This window comes from Anopheles nili, chromosome 2 (assembly GCF_943737925.1).
Source record: "Anopheles nili chromosome 2, idAnoNiliSN_F5_01, whole genome shotgun sequence".
NCBI classification, from domain to species: Eukaryota; Metazoa; Arthropoda; class Insecta; order Diptera; family Culicidae; genus Anopheles; species Anopheles nili.
Genome location: NC_071291.1, coordinates 58,334,396 through 58,350,849, shown reverse-complemented (window position 1 = coordinate 58,350,849; position 16,454 = coordinate 58,334,396). Strand labels below are relative to the sequence as shown.

At 42.5% G+C, this 16,454-nt stretch overlaps 3 protein-coding genes across 3 annotated transcripts in view; 2 read left to right on the top strand and 1 right to left on the bottom strand.

Annotated features, from left to right (window-relative positions):
- LOC128721003 (small conductance calcium-activated potassium channel protein) overlaps positions 1–5,347 on the top strand; it is an 89,852-nt gene extending 84,505 nt beyond the window's left edge. The window contains exons 10-15 of the mRNA XM_053814705.1: positions 26–136; positions 2,569–2,696; positions 3,927–3,996; positions 4,170–4,271; positions 4,370–4,542; positions 5,032–5,347. Coding sequence (XP_053670680.1) covers positions 26–136; positions 2,569–2,696; positions 3,927–3,996; positions 4,170–4,271; positions 4,370–4,542; positions 5,032–5,347 — 900 coding nt within the window. The remainder of the gene's footprint in view (positions 1–25; positions 137–2,568; positions 2,697–3,926; positions 3,997–4,169; positions 4,272–4,369; positions 4,543–5,031) is intronic.
- Positions 5,348–13,134: 7,787 nt separating this feature from the next.
- LOC128720339 (uncharacterized) lies at positions 13,135–14,025 on the top strand. The gene is made up of 4 exons (XM_053814005.1): positions 13,135–13,239; positions 13,310–13,387; positions 13,482–13,565; positions 13,667–14,025. Exons 1-4 carry the CDS (start codon positions 13,144–13,146, stop codon positions 13,805–13,807), a joined length of 399 nt encoding a protein of 132 aa, XP_053669980.1. The 5' UTR covers positions 13,135–13,143; the 3' UTR covers positions 13,808–14,025.
- A 271-nt stretch (positions 14,026–14,296) lies between these two features.
- LOC128726917 (zinc finger protein 501-like) lies at positions 14,297–15,640 on the bottom strand. Its single transcript, XM_053820767.1, has 3 exons — positions 14,842–15,640; positions 14,659–14,778; positions 14,297–14,586 (listed from the first exon to the last, which is right to left on the bottom strand). Exons 1-3 carry the CDS (start codon positions 15,638–15,640, stop codon positions 14,297–14,299), a joined length of 1,209 nt encoding a protein of 402 aa, XP_053676742.1.
- Positions 15,641–16,454: the final 814 nt, after the last annotated feature.

Sequence of the window (16,454 nt, the reverse complement as noted above, 5' to 3'; positions counted from 1 at the left end):
ACGGTGGGCCCACATCACATCGTAGGGTGCTGGCTGCACGGCACTGCTGGTAGCGGTCGTCTCCCGGAAGCTCGAGCTCACGCGAGCGGAAAAGCACGTGCACAACTTTATGATGGATACGCAGCTCACCAAGCGGGTAAGTGGGTAAACGGGTGAACATACACGCTAACGTGAGGCGTGGGGAACAAAGCACACTTTTGCATCGGTAGTACAATGTTGCACGAAGCAGGATGGGGAAGTTCAATTTCTAAGCACACGTAAAGATAAAGAACACGAACGTAGGGATAAGAGGAGAGTTTTTTTTTTCCTTATTCAATACTCCAAATGTGCTGATGTTTTTGAAGCAACAATTTGTACACGTATGGTGTGCCAAAACTGGCAAATTATCGAGCATTAGCAATTTGATCAATTGCCAGCAACACTCAATACGATCTCCGTACGTATGTTGTGGAAGGAAAAATGAAGAAACTAGACGCTTGAAATCGCTATAATTTTGGAAAATGTAGAAAAACGCATTACAAGGGCATTTTTGGCTCTATTCCTTTTAATTGATGACATTCATTTTCAATTTATTTTTCCAAACGATATGTGGGGAAGTAAATTCGAATACGATCGATTATCCGTTGTCTAAAGCACAAAGGTACACTAAACGCCAAAAAGTATGCAATTATACCGTTTGCAGGTAACAAAAACCCGTTTTAAAGTTCAAAGAAATAAAAACGAAAACATAATGAAACTGCACTATTTTGCAAATGAATTTACGGCAGGAAACGTATGTGGAAGATTTGTACATCCGGTTAGTAGACTTTCACGCAGTTGATTCTAAATTGCGCACATTAGCGCTGAGCTTTTCGAGAATGCTAGACGGTGACAGAGTTTCTAGAAGCAAATGCGTGTTCCTGTGAAATTCGACAAACCCAGCGAATTGAATTTCAAAGCCAGGGATGCTGCGCTGTGGTTGCTTGGCAGGACTATTAATCTTGACTACCGTTCCAATTTCCGTTCATCGAACGCACCGGTGCACTGATGGTTCCACTTTTTTTGCAGTACCTACAGTGATGAACAAAATTTCGTATTTAAGAACATTATATAGGGTATTTGTTGTAAAAGTAAAAAAAAAATTGCTCCAAACAGGAAAATTTGAACAAATTGTTTCAGATATTTTGATATAAAAAATATATTTGTAACAAAAAACCAACCAAATACTTTGTTAGTTGTTTGAACCGGCTTCAGAATGAATTTTAAAAGAAATAATTACAACAAATAATTCAAAGCAAAAGCTTTTCTGTTTTATTTAACTCCGCTTTCAAAGCAAGATTTGTCGTATCTTATTTTTTGCTTTTATCAGAGATAGAATGCAGTTTTGTATGGAATAGCTCTTATATTGCCTGCATATTTATTTAAAATTATCAAATATTGCTACAAAGATATTTCACATAAAATGTTGCCTGAATTCTTTGCTAAACAGAATTAGTTTGTCAGAAACAAAATCAGTTGCCAATATTTTGCGTTCATACCTATAGCAACCATTCGAAAGCTCTCAATGGTAATCGATTATAAGCAGCAATCCAACAATTCGCACGTCACGACTCACTGTGTCCGAGCGACTGAAATTGGAACGCTAACCCTCGTTAAGCACATCTGCCTCCGATGGCCGGAAAGCCAACTCATCGGTCAGGTTGCTTGACCGTAGACTCGCCGTCGCCGACCAAACCCAAGACTAGAGCCATCCTACGCAGTACCAATCCCCCGAGAAGGTGGAAGAAAAATTACCTACCCATTCATTCTGCGGCACAATAATTACCCAACGGGCAGGGTTTGGCCATCCTTTCGCCATAACAGTGACCAACTTGCGCTCGTGTTCGGAAGAACCACTGAAACGCGCGAACCGGACCGATGCCAATGGAAACAAAACCCAACGGAGAACCCGAGTGCCCAAGTGCCATCATGTACTACGATCCGCAAAAACCGTCCGTTGGGTGTTTTCAAGTCAGAAAACATCGAGATAATTCAAGAACCGCTAACGCGTATTTCGTTTACGCCTTTTGTCCGCCCCACATTGGGTTTTCCAGTTCATTATAAACTTATCACGGATCACCGTGCTCGGGAATGCCGTTTTGGGGTTGATTCGCTATCATCGCTGTCGTTAGGTTTAATGGTGCTATTTTAGCGAGAGCGTTCGACCGGGAAACGACCCACCCGGATGGTTGATGTCACGCCATACGTCTTGGGAGCATGTTTTCTGCGAAAGCTGACCTCATGCGCACTTTTGCCATTGCGTGTCCAATTCCCTCGGCCAACTATTTGCGGTTAGTGCTTATTGGTTTGGTCGAGAGGCAAGCGAATCTACTGAAGAAATGGATAATCAGTATGTGGAGATTCAAGCAAAAATGGCCAAATACTTCAAAACATAAGGATCAGTGTTAAAAAAAACAATTATCTATACCTGCTACGTGCCATTGTGATAAAATTTGAACCAAATTTCGTATCTTCAGGATCGATAAAGTATTTGCATTCGTAACAAATCATTACCCCGTTTATTAATGCTTCATTGAACTTGTTTTCCAGCTAAAAAATGCGGCCGCCAATGTACTGCGTGAAACCTGGCTTATCTACAAGCACACTCGACTGGTCAAACGAGTCAACCCCGGGCGGGTACGAACGCATCAGAGAAAGTTTCTGCTGGCCATTTACGCGTAAGTAAAGCCGCCACAAAAATAAAGAACTTTCCAAATCCCCCAAACACCAATTGGACTAGACTGTTAAGAGTAAAGTGTTAAGAGAAACACCATCACCATCTGCCAATAGGAGTAAAGTTTGACTTGGTTCCATGTATCGCGCTAATTAGCACGTTGCTTCTTTACTTTTCCGTAGTCTCGTATGGCACCACCTTTAGCGAAAGGAATGCACACGCGAAACAAAGACACATAAATACACGTTCAGCCTGCATAAACCCCACCCAGCATGGCACTAAACGAAGCCCTTACCAGTACCCACATCCGGGCGATGATACTTTTGATTAGTTAGATCACTTCCGCTCCCGGGCGCTGCCGGAAACGAACGCTTGTCATTGCCCGAGTGCTGTCAGACGCTTGCTGTTGTTTGTGTTTTGATCTGAGACAAGCATATGCGTGCAGTGCATCGGTATCAGCAAAGTTCGGGCTAAAACAAAGGCACATAACCGCTTGTTTTCAGCTAGCACAATCCATTAATTAAACTCTCTTGATCTTTGCGAACAAAACCGCACCAATCTGGTGGCAATAAACTTGATTGTGAGCTTGTACGGAAATGATTTTGCTAGACCGCACGAGTTTTATGGCACAATGATCATTGGCTGTTCGGGAGGTATAAATTAGATTGGAAAGTTCCTTGGCTCGTTGAACTCAAGTGTTAGCACTTTAATATACTGTTCTCTTATGTAACTTTATACATACATGATTAGATGCCCGATAACAGTGCTGAAAGCAAATGTTGTACACTTAATTGCCCAATAAATGATTGCGGAGCTTTATCGTTCAATCACAGCCCTATGAGCCACAACTCTATTGATCAGCTTCGTTCGAAAGCATCCTCGCTTCACCAGAGAGTTTCCATTTCGTTGGTCACCGATCTGTTGACAGCTTTATTGAATCGCAAGGAAATAAGGCTCGATTACGTACACGAAAAATGATATCATCGCCTCACGTACGGTCGATTATTGTGCTTTATATCAACAAGCTTTGCATGGTGATGTTATTTTGAACTTGTTTTCATCTTGACTCAACAGTTTATTGCCCACACGCACGTGCATGACTTCTTCATGTATCCACGTCACGCGTGAGCGACTAATCACAACAAGCACACACGAATTTCCTCACTTATAAGAGCATTTTGACCGTATTTTGACAAACTGACACATTTATCGTCTTTCCGTTTGATCTCTCCAGACTTCGCAAAGTTAAAATGGACCAGCGAAAGCTAATGGACAATGCTAACACCATCACGGACATGGCAAAGGTAAGCACTGTAGCTGCGTTTTAGAGTTCTCTATGATTTGCAGATGATTCTAATCTTATCATATGTCTGCGAGAGGCATAATTGGGGTTCCTACAAATTTACAAAATATATGTTTGACCACTTTAAACGAGCGTTAACTTTACCGGTATTATTCGCTTTCCTTTCCACCACAGACACAAAACACCGTGTACGAAATCGTATCGGACATGTCAACACGGCAGGACACACTGGAGGAGCGCATCACCAGTCTTGAGGACAAGCTAACATCCCTGCAGGTATGCGAGTCCTTCGAAAGGACCACGCCCATCGTAAGGGTGCATTTTCAACTTCACTCACTCATTGTCTGCTCTGTTTGTATGCGTGCTTCCGGCAGACACAAATCGAAAATCTTCCGGAAGTGTTAACGCGATGCCTATCGCAGCACCAGGAGCGGGTGGATCAGCGCCGTAACTTCCTGCATCCGGATGCAGCGGCAACCGGTTCGTCGTCCGGTTTGCCAACACCGGCGCCCCCGCTTGGCTCACCGTTGATGCTGCCGCACTCCAGGTACCGTGAAGCATGCCGCAAAAATTTCCTATTTTCGTAGAGTTCCGCCAGCGCCCAATGTTTGCTCCCACCTCCATCCGACATAAACCAACCAACCAACCAACCAACCAACCAACCAACCGACCAACAAACCAACTAACCAACTAACCAACCAACAAAACTAACTAGTATGCATCAGCATGGCGCTCGGCGCACGTACATCCACCAGACCGAACACCGGTTTGGAAGACCGAATCAGAGCCGAAACGTGGCGTGTTTTGGGGGTTTTGTTTTAATTAACAACCGCAACGGGAAATTCGCCGCGATTCGCTGGCCATGGGAATGCACATCGCCAGGTTGCCAGGATCGTGACGCCAATTCCGCCGAAGAGAAGCAAAAAAAAACAAAACCCACCCCCTTAGCTGACCTGGCGGTGGCGAATGGCCCGGTTCCAGACTTCCAAACCGTTGTTCGGTGTGTCGTGTTGCTCATTTTCCTTTCGTAAACCAGCTTCTCTTTTAGGAGCGTCCCGTCATCCTCGACACCGGCGTATCCCTGGCCGGCCAGCCCGATCCTGCCACCCATCTCGAGCCGGACGCCACATCTCGTACCGGAAACGCTGCTACCACCGGCCACAACGTCAGCCACCGGTCCGGTTGCATCCTCCTCGTCGATGGCACTGGTTGCGGCCAATTCCTCGTTCGCCAACAGCGTCGGAGGCCAACCGACGTACGGTGGTCCGATGGCTTCGGCCTACGCGGCACATAACAACGCCCAATCCTCCACCGGCGACACGCAGATGGGCTGCCACCGGGGAAGTAGCTGAATCGAGCCACCCGATCCCAACCAGCTCCCGTGTACGGGTGCCACCGGGCAACCGCCGCCGGTCGCGTCCGAATCCTTCCATTCCGACCTGTTCCACTCATCCTCCGGGAGCTCGACGGGCTGCAATGTTACGCCGTCGCTTGTCTCTGGACCGGCGGCCGGTTCCGGGGGCACCAAGTTTACTAAGCAGCGCGAACGGGCGTCCCGGTTCTAGCATCCGACCGTACGCAGCGCTCCCGGCAGCTGGGATGGCTAAGCAAGTGGGGCTGACCGATGGGTGCCCTTTTTGCGAAAGGATAAAAGACTACTTAGCGATGTAAACGATTACTTTAGGTTTTTAGAGAGTGAATGACGCAAAACCCCTGTTACGGGCACTGCTTTACGGTGTCCGTCGTAAGGACGTAGGCTAGTGCAGTCCAGTCACGTTTAACCACACCAAGTACGACTAACTGGGCGTAGACGAGTCGTAGCATAGACACAAACCCGCTGCAACGACAGCGTGTGGTTCTAGTCCACGCTAGACACAACCGAAGAAACGACACGAGGTCACGATCGGGTTCGATCGCTGAATCGAACCGAAATGGCTGCCAGATCGGTAGATGTACACCTTTAGCTTAAATAGTGGTCTACCCTACCCGAGATCCTTCCTACCCCCACCCAAAAGCAGCCGACTCGTGCTCCAGATACGCTCCACCGTCAAACGTTAGACCGCAAGCACGGTACGTGAGCTTCGAGACTCGTAACGAATTTAACGATCGCTGGCGCACACCCGAGTAGATAGAACCAAATCAGTAGACTACGCCAACGATGGACGCGACGAAAGGCACCGAACCTGCCGGTGCACCCTGAAACGGTTTCGAGCAACACAGATTTCATCGGGGACAGGCTGTAGGTACAATAGCAGGAGTTATAGCAACGTATAGGCATCTAAAAGACAGACGGCGGGAGGGCTATGGCACGTCCAAGCGTCCGATATCCGACGCTGGAAAGTCCTTCATCTAAGCAGTTGCTGTACTCGTGACAAACCACCGCCAAACTGGTGACTGGGCGCTTAGTTTTAACGGATATGATAGAACATAGTAGCATAGTAGGTTTAAGTAACGGCGAGATGTGCCCGGATGGTGAGGAAAATCGAACCACAAGCACACCCTTCTGGCCTTCGTGTTGCCCACTGACGAAAGAAAAGCCTTGCACCTTGAACATCGAAAGATTTCATCTAATTTGCTACAAATCGTTCGCGCTCTATTAGCCTCACGCTGGACCACGGGAAACGGGCTAACCGAACGGATGCAAAGGATGTATGATATTTTCTGTTTTTGTTTTGTTTTCTTACGCAAACACCAAACCGTACCATCGCTGTGCTGGATTTAGCCCGTCAGTTCAATTATACAACGAATCGTTCGAAGACGGTATCAAATGCATCACATACGCATTTTTTTGCGCCCCCAAGCATGAGCTCTTCTCGAGTCGCGAACACTTTGTCACGTGACAGTACACGCGTGTGCTTTCTTTCTGGATTTCTAGTGTAAATACAACACTCTTTGCTCCTTCGGACGCATTTTCCTCTCACATGTTTTCCATGCGTGAGCCTACCTAAAACAGGTTCAAGTTGAGCAGGGTGTATAAACGATTTAAGCGGCCTGACTCGTAGGTCAGCTCACTCCTTACAAGTAGAGAATTGGACGCCTTCAAGTACCACAGTACGTTACGGAACGTATAAAAACAAAAACGAGCAAAAGCTCCCGTAAAAGCTTTACGCGTGAGTAAATGAGCAAAGAAAACGCTGCATTCAACGCTGCTGTTCCAGTATCGAAGCGATAGAGAACGTTTTTAGTCAAAGGTAGTACACAAACCATTCGTAATGTGATAAACGAAGTAGTAAATCTGTAGCGGAAACAAATTAACCAAACAACAGCAACAAAAAAATATCAAACTATATTTTAATCGAATATTTTGCTATACTTCAGCAACAAAGTAACTCAATGTTTGAAAGCCGACCCACATAGATGCGTTGTTTAGGGCAAAATTTGATAAACTTATCATTAGCGTAGGCTTACACCATTCTGTACGTGTTTGGCAAAGCGTGCCATTTGTGAAGCTTATTAGCAAATTATTGGCATGAGACACCGCGTACGCACGAAATCGAGCATTGCAGTTATTTGTGTCCCTGTCTCGACGTTGAATGTTCTTCTCAGTGTTTTCTTCCTCGTGTTTTCGTTCAACAAAGCAAAGCTGTCTCAATACTTATCCTTCTATTTTAAGTGCCTTGCTTTAATAGAAATCAAAGCAAAACATGCAACATGTATTTTACATCTGCGTCATGTACTTTGTTGGTAGTGACACTTCTTTCGCTCGAACTATATCGTCCTGTCGAATCTCCTGTCGAGAATCATACAGCAGAGCAAACCCCATATTCACGAGCAAACGGTGTATGGTGGTTTTTTTCTGGCTAGCTGATCCTCCATATTTCCTCCGCTCATCAAAGTCGAAACCTCCTTATCGACAGTTTTTCCCCATAAACTTGAAATGTCTCACAAAACACATTGCAGGCTGTGCACATTAAAGAAAAAAAAGAAGCTTTAGCTTTGTCGGGTAAATGATAGCTTTCTTTTCATGACCAATTCCCAAGCGTGGAACAGCGCTTGCTAACAAATCCTTAGCTTTCCAACATGGTGTAGGGTTTTTAAGGATGAACCGTAATTGAAATGATCGGGAAAAGAAGGACCATAACGTGTAGAAGAAAAAAACTTGCATTAACCAGGTTCAAATTTTGGTTTTTTTATATTTTTTTGTTGAAATTTTTCGCTGACACACTTGAAGTGAGTGAAGCCAAGCGGAACGATCATATATGATTTTTAAATGATTTTTCTCATCGCTTCAGTAGCATAGCTAATGTACAACATTCTTTTTTATCCTCGAACGTGTTCATTACACATTTTACAGCTGTTAAAATCACGTGGCGCAATTGCTCAAAAGCAGACAAATGATGATCGTCATTTTTTTTTTCAAATCAATCTCACTATACGCGATCACTGCGCATTTGGTAGACATTGCAATAGTTTTTCATAGTTCACCCTACCTGCACTAGAGCAAATTTAGTATTACGAAACAAAAATATGCATTAGAGTCGATAGCACGCCAGTTTCATGGAGATCAGCACTCAGCGGTACTCAATTGGCAACAATATTCAACAACGCGATCAACATTGCGATCCGCGCTTGCAGGTGCTCTGTTCAAATGTTGCACTCGTCGTGTTATCTTTCTATCTTTCTCTCTTTCTCTCTGTGCCGCGAAACTCGAATGTTATAACATAGTCCGATTAAAAAACACATAAAACAAATATTAACGTATGAAACGACAACAAAAAAATGTCTTGGTAATATTGCTTTAAATAAAGTAACGGAGGAATCAATTTACCCGTTTTGAAGACGACCTACCAAATTGCATTGAACCTGCACGATTTCCAGCCACCACAAAAACGACGAGTAATTCGTTCGATCGAAATTGCTTCTTCATCAAACAGCAGTTCTCACCACTTTTTTATCTGCATAATATTGCCATTTAGTTTTTGTTTTCCTCACAACTCCTGCCGTAGCATTTCGATTCGTCTTTCGATTTCGCACTCTAAGTGGTACATGTAAAATGCTCTATGGTATGGTTTGTTTTCAAAAGTGCGGTAACAAATATATATATATAAATAGCAGGAAAACCGGGGGTCGTTCCTGAGAAGAAGAAAAGAAGATTCTATATTTATAAGTTAAGTTTAAGATGTAGGTGAAAAAAATATTATAGTTCAAAAATAAGAATATGCTTCGGCAGTCCATTCTCCCAAACACTACACCTGCAGATACGAGTACAGCAATCCGGTTGGGACAGCACGTTGGTGGTCAAACTCTGCCCAACGCCATCGCTAGTTTGTTAGAAACCTTCCTAAAACATATTTCTACGGTTTTTACTACGTGTTACAAAAATGTCGTACAATTGAACAGCTGACTATGGAACCAAGCATTTACACCATACTCGATGTGTACATGTTTGCTTGCAGCAGATTGATGCAGTCCCCAATGCCATGAAAGAGATGTAAGAGTGCAACATGAATTAGCTTTCAGTCAAATTACAATCCTGAGGTTTGTTTTATTTTAATCATCAGCCACACTACAACTCGCCCAAGCCGCCCGCGTTAAACGTTCGGTTTAAGGCACTAGGGAACACGTAGGAAACATGTATGGATAGATTCCTAAGATCTCTTGAAACGGAAATTATGTTTCGTACGCTTCAGTTCGGGTTTCAAGAATCATTTAATGATGTTTCTATACATGCGTCGTCGTGAATGCTCGTGCCGCAGATCAAACCGCATGGGTCAGTAAGTAGGAAATCCACCTTACATTCGCTTCGCGAAGAATGAAACATTTGAGATTCTTTGTATTCAGGCAAAACTCGAGTAGAGCGATAGAATATACGCACCAACAAAAAAAAATAATCACTAAGGTACGAAATGATTCGGAAGATAAGAAATTAAATCTATCGCGATTCGGGGCAACACAGTAGACAACTACCATGTAAGCATTTGCCATCTTTGCTATTAGCGACTGTAGATGACCGTATCGACTAGCATTCACTTGATTAAATTAATGAGAAAAAAAAACGATGAAGTAGCCTTAATGTTTGCATTATAATATAGCAAGGAGTTAAGCATTTAAACCCCTACCAGTGATGACTCTTGGGTATGAGCAACAAGACCGATCAGAGGTGTAGAAGCGCTGCGATAACAAACGACACTAGCCAAGATCATGGAACCGAAGCGAAGCAGAGTGTAGCACGCCGTTAACATTGTGTATATCGCATGTGAGGTGTCGATCTTTTTTTAGCTGGAACCCTAACACGTGACATCAAAGCGAATCGAAGAAGAATTGCTGTGGAAAGAATTCTCAAATTTTAAACCGTATACACAATTTTTAACACCTTTATCATGTAGCTACAAGTAAACACACGTAATCACGATTAATAGACATTTTTGTTTTTGAGCCAGAGAATAACCAAACGAGTCCCTCGATGTTAGAGATTCCACAAAATCAACTCCAGGGAATCAGCGAACCACCTATCGAAACGATATAAAAACTACACTATGACTGCGCTTTCGCTCTCGTTCTTCATGTCGATAATCGTTGCATTCAAACAAGTGTTACAAGTTATAACGAAAGTTGTTAACCCTTCTTCCTATTACAAATGCCGTTGATTTGTTATGCAAGAATGGCCATTTTCGAGCTCGCGTAGTGAAAATTCGTTGTCTCGCCAGCTGACCACTATTGCGGGTACCGTCAGTGGTGCGGGGGGAGACAAAAAAATTAACAAACAAAAACCTATCTTAAACGATTAACCAGGCAATTGGAGGAAAGCTGACGTTAAAAACAAATTACCCTGGCCTGGTGGTGTTCTTTAATGTGAAAATGCAATGATGGGCAATTTTAATCATCTTCGAATTTCTAGTTTAATCGTGTTATCCACAAGTTACTGCTGCTAACTGGGACTGTTTCATCGCTCTTTTTGCTCTAAACTACCTACCATTCAGTCTGCCTATGTGCACTATACCTAAAACCTACCTACGATCCTAACTATCTCTAAATACACCCATACCCTTCTGCGAGTTAAACTTTTTCAGGCAACATAGACGTAGCGATCCCTTTACCACGTACAATGTAACGCAAAGGAACGAAACACATAAATGGCATCCAATTTACTGTAAAAAAAAAAAACAAAACAAACATAAATCTAGTTTATTCACTATGATAGCAGCATACGGCATTGTTCCAGTACACTTGCAGAGCATACAACAAACCTCGTAGAAATCCGTATAAATAGCGCTACTTGTATGGTATGTCTATCACCAGCGTCCGACAAATGCGCTTAAAGGCGTAAGCAAAAAGTGTACCATACTCCCTAATACCATTACTCTCCCAATCCCATTCTAATCGCATTCTGATTCATTCACATTGTTCATAAACTAAGGATAAGTAATCGTACATGGACGGTATGCCAATCGAAATGGAACCATTGCAGAACGGCATCAATACGAGACGAGCAGAATAAATATAAATCGACTTAAACTTGCAACCAATATCGAATCGAAATGACCAATTTCTAATGACGAAGCTGTAGTGGCAGAAGGAAACGTATGATATACATAGCGTAAATTTTGTAACAACCAATTTGCCATTTATTCAGGTAGTGGGAATCTTGTTTTCTAATTTCATATTTACTCTGCTAGGTTTAACGAGCTAGTTTAGTTGAGCCCTACCTAGGGGGCACGTAGTCTATTGATTCGCGTTGAAATTAGAACCGTTTTGTGGGCTGCTGTCTCATCCGTTTCCAAAACTGCAGCAACGACACACGCACACAAAACAATCAAGCATACTACGGAACGAAAACATAATACTCATCCTTGGACGTCCTTGCGATGGCGATATGGTGATATATCTTTAATGAAATGTGACCAGGATTTCATAGCATTTCGTAGAAAAACGACACTCAAACAAGCGAGAAAAGTGTGGGGCAAGGAAGGAAACCCACTGGGGGGGTAAAAAAAGAAAGAAAACCGACAGGATTCGAAGAGCTGCAGTAGCACATGGAACGCGATGAAATTCAGAATATAGCAAACAAATAAAGACACTCTTAGGAATAGCGGTAAATAATTCAACAAATAAAAAGTGAAGAAAACACATTTCGTAAAGGAAACACTTGCATAAATGTAGATTTAGTGTCGAACCAGTCTAATTAACGCCTAAAAAGAAAGTAAAAAAATCCAAACCACTACGGTAGTTGGTAGAACAGACAAAACATTTCGTTTTTACTGTATACCGGAGGGGCAAGCTACTTTCGTAAAACAAATAGAAAATATGGACAAACAGAAACACTGGATAATGGCGTAGAACTAAAAATATCTCATTCAAAATAAACAAAAATGAAGCAAGCAAATAACAAAACCCAATCAAATATAGCGATACAATCTTACTGGTCAGGCAGAGACACAGAACAGCATCATAATAATATATCAATATTTGGGAGGGGCGCGATAGAAGAAGCCTCAAACTCAATCCAACATACTCTCATAGCAAAGTTAGGTGTCTTGTTCCTATGGGTTTTCTTCGTCTTGTTAAATTGGAATTCATTTTTGTTTTTTGTTCACGGCCTTCGTTCTCAGAATGTAGCGAAACATTTAATGATCTTCATTGCCTACTGTATATATTGTTAAATAGTTCTAATAAACAGAAAACTAAATAAATTATTACAAAATTTAAATAGACACGTGGTGTTAATGTGTTGCTGTTAACGCCATCCGATCCGCGAGATCCGATCAACAATAGGTAAGTATGGAGCGTGTGGGAAATGGATGGGTTCATAACGACAGCACGATGACCATGCGAGATTCATCACACTCGGTAGTTACGGAAAACTATGAATTACCCGGCACGACAACTTGCCAGATCAGCCACCAAATCAGCCGATGAGTTAGAACGAAGCTCAGTGACAACCTTGCGTGTTTTTTTTTAAATTGGTAAAAAAACAAACACATCCAAGGGAACATGTTTTCCATCCGGCCATTTCAAGGGATAATCGAGATCGAAACGAAATCTACCCATCGTCCACCGCTGTTGACACGCGAAAGATGATTTACGCCCGTTAATTAGCTTCTAATTGATCATATCGATGGTGAGAATCTCGAACCGGTGCATACGCCCAGACCTATAAAAAGCTAGACTTAGCCAAAGGCCTAGCAGAGACTACTGAACTACTGGAAATATGGCCCGATTCACCTTACTGGTAGCACTCTTCGTTGGAGTCGTGTGTTTGCTCGACCATACACGGGCCCTGGCACATCCTATCAATGCTCCGGTGGTAAGTTAGACGAGCGACTAATACTCAACCAGTGTTCCGTCAACATTTTCGTTTCGTGTACCGATCGCAGCCTGGTGATGCATCACAAATGCCAAAGTTCCCCGGACCGGAAGACATCCCAAAGCCACCCGGAATGCTGCATAGTCGAGTAAGTTACGGAATCGATCGGAATCCTTCCAACGTGGCTGTACCTAGCGCTAACGACTAATCGAATATCCTGCGGTTTTTTTTTTTCTACACAGCTGGTTCGCCAAATACCTTCAGAAATTCCCGACCAAGATAAATTTCCTCCGCCACCATCACCGCCGCCGCAAATGCCACAGACGGTTTGATTCGAACACCTTCGGAAATGTACACACCCTAAACGAGCCGCCATCTTACGCCCTATCCAAACTTGCTTTCCCTTGCTTTTCCGTGCTACTTGCAGAGATCCCGTCGCAGCTCTAGGACATCAATCGAAATGGCACATTCCTCTCTACCGGCATACGACACCACCAAGTCATTGGGTGCACGCGAAAAACGGTCCCCCAAGGGCACTGGAGGGAAGCTTCCCAGCAAGTCTGGATAGGCATCGGGGCGGCATCACGTGTCGCAACTTGATTTTATCTAGTTCAGTTTAGCTACTGCTTTCCCGTTTACTTCCTACGCATAATATAAGGGGTGCAACAACGAGCATTCATATGTACTACAATAAAATATACAAACATGCAAGCAAACTGAACTATATATTGTTTATGGGCACTTCTGACCACATGCTTCAATTTTAACGTGAAATAGATGCAAGAAAAAAAAACAACAGTCTAGCTTTTGCTTTCGAACTTGTGTCTCTCCAGACGGTCATTAACATCAGTGAGCATGTAGAGCACGGATTATGTTGATCAAGGTCGATCTCGATTATAAAGGGCATTTCTAAATTGTCTACGAGAGGACTTATGCTTTGCAGTACATGTATGTAAAAATTGTATATTTGCCAAAAAAACTGATTAAAAATTCAAAGCAAAATTCGAAAAAGAAAACACATTTGGACCTTTTCCTTAAATGTATGTATATTTCCTTATTAAGAGTTGGGAACATGTGTTATCCTATGAACCGTTTTAAGGTGTACTCGGAGGGTGCACTTTTGAAAGAACTTCTTGCCACAGACTACGCATGCGTGATTACGCTCTTCCAAATGGCGCTTGACATGGTTGCGATAAGAGGCACGAGTTTGCAGGCTTTTACCACACATGCTGCATTTGAATGTTTTGCCTTCGATATGCGTGTCCATATGAGCTGTTCTCAAGCTAGCCGTCTTGTATGATTTTTGGCAAACCGTGCACACATATGGCCGCTCTCCTGTATGAGTTCCTGGGGAAAGTAACAAGATACAAGCTATGCATTCAACAAATAAATGTATACACGTGTATACACAATACTTACGTTCGTGTAACCGTAAAGATGAATGCGATGCTAGAAATTTGTCGCATTGCGAGCACTGAAATGTTTGCTCTAAATTTCTAAGATGCTGCGATAAAGCTTGCGACGATAGGAACATTTTATCTGAAAGCATTATTATCGTAACTATCCGAATTGCAAGTAACTGGCCTGATAAATTCGACTTACCACAGTGGGTGCATTTGAATTGCTTCGCCTTGCAATACAGTCGCATGTGTTGCCTCAAATCAACGCGATCTATTTCCTCCTGGCAATGCGGACATTTTGGTGAAAGATAATCCACATGCTGATTACTGATGTGAATGCTTAATCTGGCCAGCGATGCATACTCACACCCACAACCTTCCACAGGGCATGGAAACTTGTCCAAATGAGTAATGATGTGTTGCTTCAGGTGTATCGTTTCGTCAAACTTTGCACCACAAAGTCCACAAATTCCCCCCGCAAAACTTTGTAGATATTGCTCCTCATCTCGACAACGATCATGAACATCATCAGCTAAATCGAAACGATCGCAGGATTGTCTATTGTGATCATTTAAATCTTCCTCTCTGAGGAACATCGTCCTACAAGTCTTGCAAACGAGAAAATTCATGTGATCCAGCACAATATTGGAATCCGTATGAAATTTTGAATGTTTCGCTAAACGCGATTGGGAGGGAAAATTTTTGCCACATATATTGCATACATGACAATTTATTTTTTTCGGTTTCAGGACAACCTCCAAGCGTTCTGATACTAAACCAGATTGAGAAGGTTCTTTAGAATCATCGGAATAATATTCTTCTTGGTGGTCACTGTTAGTGTCGAAAAAATTGTCACTAGGACACCAACTAGGGGATTGTTCCGGTGTATCATTAGTTTGATTTTCTCGTTCTATATCGTAAACGATTCTATCATCGGGTACAATTTCTTCTTCTATTGTTTCTTCGATGTTTATATCTGAGACAGAAGCTGCAGTCCCCATTGTATCAAAATCATTACTATACGTAATGCGCTCTTGACACGTGATAGTTTCAGTTTTTTCTTCGATTTCGTTACCATCAGTATAACCATTAATGCCGCTAGACGGGTTTTTAAGAATGGATCGCAAAAGATTATGTGTTCGGTGACACTTTTGTTTGAACAAGTAAAACTGGAATATGGTAGTTTTGCACGATTGGCAAATTTTATGTGGCGCTTGCTCATCATGTTTAACCTGCAACACATAAAGAATATCATTGCATTTTATTACTGCTACAACAATGTGGTTAAAGCATTTACCTTTATTGCAATGCAGTACTCTATTACATCGCAAAGAGCGACCAGCATGCCGTCTACTATTGCATCCGTAAATATATTAAAAAGCAGCTCGTTCATGTCGGTCTGTGATAAACAAATTCTGCACACTTCATTCAAATTTATATCAAGACAGAGACCACTCATTTCATATAATTCTATCAACTCTGAAAATAGAAAATAATTGTGAAACACATATGAAAGCTGACTTCTCTGCGCATCAGAGATTAGTACTATTCTACTACCTAACTATTTAAAATATATAACATTACTATACTCTAAGACGAGTTAGTGATTTCAATAAGATTCCTATGGAATTAGCATAATGAAAACACGCTTTCAGATCCCTCAACCTCTAAATATGCATTTCCGATTGCTCATAAAAATCTCACTTACCACATAAGATAAACAAAATAGTACGAACGTTTAAAAATTGATTTAAAATTTGTTGAATTTGAGAAACCAAAACAATCTAGAAACCCAAACATCCCTTATGTTGTGAC

Coding starts and splice junctions, on each gene's coding strand:
- LOC128726917 (XM_053820767.1), bottom strand. CDS start 15,640: ATGGGGACTGCAGCTTCTGTCTCAGATATAAACATCGAAGAAACAATA. Junction 14,779..14,841: donor ATTCAAATGCACCCACTGTG/GTAAGTCGAATT, acceptor TAATGCTTTCAG/ATAAAATGTTCCTATCGTCG. Junction 14,587..14,658: donor ATCTTTACGGTTACACGAAC/GTAAGTATTGTG, acceptor TACTTTCCCCAG/GAACTCATACAGGAGAGCGG.
- LOC128720339 (XM_053814005.1), top strand. CDS start 13,144: ATGGCCCGATTCACCTTACTGGTAGCACTCTTCGTTGGAGTCGTGTGT. Junction 13,240..13,309: donor ATCCTATCAATGCTCCGGTG/GTAAGTTAGACG, acceptor TACCGATCGCAG/CCTGGTGATGCATCACAAAT. Junction 13,566..13,666: donor CGCCGCAAATGCCACAGACG/GTTTGATTCGAA, acceptor TGCTACTTGCAG/AGATCCCGTCGCAGCTCTAG.